General features: G+C 48.1%; 1 protein-coding gene across 4 annotated transcripts in view; it reads left to right on the top strand.

Annotated features, from left to right (window-relative positions):
- The window catches only part of LOC119033260 (echinoderm microtubule-associated protein-like 6), a 50,077-nt gene that overhangs the window by 25,859 nt on the left and 19,218 nt on the right, over positions 1–5,000 (top strand). For all 4 annotated transcript variants that reach the window (XM_037123127.1, XM_037123129.1, XM_037123128.1 and 1 more), the window contains exons 12-19: positions 1,196–1,408; positions 1,504–1,671; positions 1,834–1,940; positions 3,508–3,626; positions 3,724–3,910; positions 4,022–4,127; positions 4,469–4,562; positions 4,659–4,759. In XM_037123127.1, the coding sequence (XP_036979022.1) occupies positions 1,196–1,408; positions 1,504–1,671; positions 1,834–1,940; positions 3,508–3,626; positions 3,724–3,910; positions 4,022–4,127; positions 4,469–4,562; positions 4,659–4,759 (1,095 nt within the window). The remainder of the gene's footprint in view (positions 1–1,195; positions 1,409–1,503; positions 1,672–1,833; positions 1,941–3,507; positions 3,627–3,723; positions 3,911–4,021; positions 4,128–4,468; positions 4,563–4,658; positions 4,760–5,000) is intronic.

Below are 5,000 nucleotides of genomic sequence, written 5' to 3' on the forward strand. Positions count from 1 at the left end.
CACACACACACACACACACACACACACACACTCATGCATGTATTCATAAACTGAGTATACTGGTATTTTTCCGGTGTGGCTGTCAGAGACACACACACACAGTGAGAGGAACATTGTTGTAAAAGTTACAGTCTTTTACAGTCCCAGTTGATCGCTGTGGTTACCATGGTAACAGCAAGCGGCGTTAAACACTTGTCTGATCTGGGAGCAGTAAACTCGGTTGTTTTGATGAAGACGCTCGTCCTCCGTCTCTGCCGCAGCAGGACGGTGAGAGGAGTCGGAGGCGTCGCCTGCCGCTCGTCATCAGCAGCCTCATAAAACTCGTCCAGCGATAAGAAATGATTCAAGTTTCAGCAGGTGAAGCAGCAGGACGTGCTCTGTTCGCTCCATCAGGAAGGTGGAGCTGCATCATTAATGTGAGTCTGTCGTCCACGTGGAGCCGCTCTGATCCAGATCAGGTCCGAGTAACAGCCAGGTCTACATCCACCTGTGTCACACTGAAAATCTCTGAAGAAATCTTTCCAGATTTCTCCACAGCGTCTCCGGCCGTGTTGACCCAGGATGCACCTGTGTGTCAGGTGAGACCGCTGGCATTAAGATAACTGAATCCTGGCAAAAGAAGCAGAAACAGCTGCTAGCTGAGCGAACAGGTTGAACAGGTGTTAAAGGAACTCAGGGTGTTGTCAGAAAACAACATCACACCCGGCTGAAGAGAGCGCGACACAAGAGGTCGTGATTTACAACAGCAGAGGCTGAAGCATCTTCCTGACACGCCGAGCAGCTGAAGAAAACATTCAAAAGACATTTTTTAAGCTGAAATCTCTAAAATAGGCAAAAACTGTCTAAAGTGGATTTAAAAACTGAGAAAACTATTTTAATATAAACTGATGAAGCTGATTCATCCAAATTTTAACTTCCAGGACAGAAAAAGAAAAACAGTCTGGAAGGAAATAAAGAATAAAAGGATGAAGAACAAAACATTTACTCAGTTTTCTTAGATGACAGAGCAAACCACACACACACACACACACACACACACACACACACACACACACGATCAGAATCTCTGTTGAAGTGATTCGTGTTGATAAAAATGTGCAGACACTCAGTTTGTTATCGTCTTCTGCTGCATGCTAATGCTAACAGTTAGCTCCAGAGATGAAGGTCACACTGTTTCCTCGTCTTCCTCCTGCAGTGGGGAAGCCGGTGGTCAGTAAGGACGAGGTGAAGGGTCAGTGCTGGGCGTCCTGGAGCGGCGTCCTGGGCCCAGAGGTCAGCGGCATCTGGCCCAAATACTCAAATCTGACCGAGATCAACGCCGTGGACGCCAATCACGCCGCCGCCGTGCTCGTTACCGGAGACGACCTGGGCCTCGTCAAGCTGTACCGCTTCCCCTGTCTGAGGAAAGGTCTCTTCTCCTTCTTCTTCTTCTTCTTCTTCTTCTGTGGTTTCTACTTCCCTTCCTCTGCTTCATCGTTAATCGTTTCATCTGTTCTCTCCAAGGAGCCAAATTCAAGAAGTACATCGGTCACTCGGCTCACGTGACCAACGTCCGCTGGTCACATGACCTGCAGTGGGTTCTGACCACGGGCGGGGCCGACCACGCCCTCTTCCAGTGGAGGTTTCTACCCGAGTCGGTGATGAACGGAGGACTGGACATCAACGTACCGGGTAGGGCTGAGTGTTTGGGTTCAGGGTCTCTTGATCGCAGTGTGATGAATGTTATGAGGAGTTATTATTATTATTATTATTATTATTATTATTATTATTATTATTATTATCATTACAAATGATGTGACGAACAGATGAAAGAGCCGTCTGTCTCCTCTGCAGACAGCCATGGAGACTCCAACAGCGAGGAGTCGGACAGCGACGTGTCCGACGTCCCCGAGCTCGACTCCGACATCGAGCAGGAAACACAGATCAACTACGACAGACAGGTACGACCTCGCGCCGGCCGGGACCGCCTGGGTCGTCTCCATGGTGACGCCCAGCTCCCGGAGCCCGGCGGCGCTGAGCCGGTTTCACAGAGCAGCTGTTTTAACTGGAGCTCCTCGCTCATATTTCCCATCAGCCACGGCGCAGCAGGGATCAATGTGGTTACCATGGTGATCCTAAAAAACACGCCTTATCTCCAGCGCCAGACGTCGCCTGGCAGACGCTCCCGTCACCGCCGCCGCCAGCACCGCAACCATGTGCTGTTTGTAGATAGAGCTCAGTGTGTGTGTGTGTGTGAGTGTGTGTGTGTGTGTGTGTGTGTGTGTGTGTGTGTGTGTGTGTGTGTGTGTTTAGATTTGTCAGAAGCTCCAAAGTTTAATTGGAAAGACCAGAAAACATGGAAATTGTTATTATTATTATTATTATTATTATTATTATTATTATTAATATTATTGTATTTTCTATTATCTCTCCATCCTTGTTTCCTGTTTCCTTCCCTCCTTCCTTCCTTCCTTCCTCCCTCCTTCTCTGTCACCTCCTTTCGTTTCCTTGCATTCACATCATCTTCCATCTTTCTTTTTCTCCCTGTCTGTGGTTCTGGTTCTGGTTCTGGTTTCTACCTCTGTGGTTCAGACTAAAATGATGATTCTTCTGGGGAACGACGATACGATTTTATTTCCCAGGTTTCCATTTGATTCAGCTCAGAATCCTGCGATCGATGTGAAACGACATCACAGAAGAAGTCTGTCTCTGAGGAAATCTCTCTGCACTTCAGGAAGATGCAGACGTGTGTTTCTAGATTTTCATGAAACGTGAACAGTAGATGTTAAAGAGAAGATGTGTTGGGTTACTCTGGAGTGAGAAAGGATACAAATCACATTTTGATGATTCTCTTCTAAGATAATCTTCAGTGAGCAGAAGACGGCGCTGATCCACCGAGACGCTCCAGGAACATGAAGTTCTGTAGACGGGAAGCAGCGTGACAGTGGAGCGCTGCCGGTCCAGAACCTCCTGAGAGAAAAGTCTCCCGTCACACTGCAACACGCCGACTCACCATCAGAGTAACGAAGCGTTTGTTCAGCAGAGATGTCGCGTCATCGTGTTCAGAGAACGTATTGATGGTTGACTTCTTGTACCAGATGTCATGTTATCCTAACACTAACGAAACGATTTGTCAGATTTTTGATGACGCCTTTGAGCGTGACGTCAGAGGAAAATGGCCGCCATGTACACACGGAGCATCAGATAAGAAACAGATGTTTAACTTCACTCTGCATGATATTCCAGCATGTTATCAAAGACACAAAGATCACCAGGTGTTTGTTATAACTGACTGTGACCATCATCCAGCCAGTACCTTCAGATCAGTACTGTGGAGCCAGAACCAGAACCAGAACCTGCGGCGCAAAATGCAAAGATCCTAATAAATGAACACGATGCTTCACACTGCTGCAGTTCATTTTCAAAGAGTTTTTCAGATTTCTCACTTGAAAAGTTCAATCGAGGCTTCATGTTTGTAGCGTAACAATAAGTGTGTGTGTGTGTGTGTGTGTGTGTGTGTGTGTGCAGGTGTATAAGGAGGACCTGCCTCAGCTGCGACAGCAGAGCAGAGAGAAGAAGCAGCAGGTCGGCTCTCTGAAGAGGCAGCGAGGACCTGATCAGGGCCTCCGGCTGCAGTTTGTTCACGGGTAAAACTTCAGTGTGTCGACTTGTGTGAAGTCACAGCGTTCAGACGTCTGGTGAAAGAGTTGATGAAGGTGTGTGTGTGTGTGTGCGTGTGAGCAGGTACCGTGGGTACGACTGCAGGAACAACCTCTTCTACACTCAGGGCGGGGAGGTGTTGTACCACGTGGCGGCGGTGGGCGTGGTCTACAACCGACAGCTGCACAGTCAGCGCTTCTACCTCGGCCATGACGACGACATCCTGAGCCTCAGCATCCACCCACTGAAGGACTATACTGCCACGGGACAGGTGCACACACACACGCACACACACACACACACACACACACACAAGTGTCTCATAGGATCTGTGAACTGACTGTGACCACTGGTGTGTTTGGACCCGGTTCTGTGTGTGCAGGTGGGGAGAGACCCGGCCATCCATGTGTGGGACATCCAGACTCTGAAGTGTCTCTCTTTGCTCAAAGGCTTCCACCACAGAGGAGTGTGTGCTCTGGACTTCTCAGGTAGAGAAGTCTGCCGGTCCCACGTTCACGTCCCCATCAGGATGGGTTACAGTATTCTGGTGTTCTGACCCACATGTAGTTCACCTGCGCAGCTAGAGACACTCCTGTACGCCTCAGCCGTCATACTGATGAGTGTTAGTTTGAGTTCATCAGTAGCTGAGCTGATACAGAACACACACAGTCTTCATCAGAACAGCGAGTGGTTCTGATCACAGCTTTGGTCTGGTTTAACTCCACCTGCTCCTCCAGCTGGAGGTCCTCCCTCTCTGGGCTGTGATTGGCTGATCTGTGAGACATTAACGACCCTCCTGTTGTGTTTTTGTCTCCGTGTCCTGACGCAGCTGATGGAAAGAGTCTGGTGTCGGTGGGAGTCGATGACGGACACTCGATCGTCGTCTGGGACTGGAAGAGAGGAGAGAAGCTCGCGACTGCCAGGTTCTGAAACTGAAGCGGGTCATAAAGTCGTCCTGCTGCTTCATACTGTAATGTTTGGATGGAAGAGACGACAACGACTTGTTTGTGTTTGTTCAGGGGTCACAAGGAGAAGATCTTCGTGGTGAAGTGTAATCCTCTGCTGACGGACAAACTGGTGACTGTGGGAATCAAACACATCCAGTTCTGGCAGCACGCAGGTAAAACAAAGATCCACTCAGGTGGATAAGTACCTGATTACACTCTTTTAGATTAACATTCGTGTACTTTTACTCATAAACCTGTTGAATCTTGACTACGATAACAGATAATCAGAGACTTCATTCAATGTTCTTGTTCCATGATTTTAAAATATGTTGTCTATCAATATTATCTGATGTTATTAATGTAATTCAGCCGCAAAGTTTTACATCAGACATTTCACAGTCCTTTTGTTATAAT

Source organism: Acanthopagrus latus, chromosome 15 (genome assembly GCF_904848185.1).
Source record: "Acanthopagrus latus isolate v.2019 chromosome 15, fAcaLat1.1, whole genome shotgun sequence".
Classification (NCBI taxonomy): Eukaryota; Metazoa; Chordata; class Actinopteri; order Spariformes; family Sparidae; genus Acanthopagrus; species Acanthopagrus latus.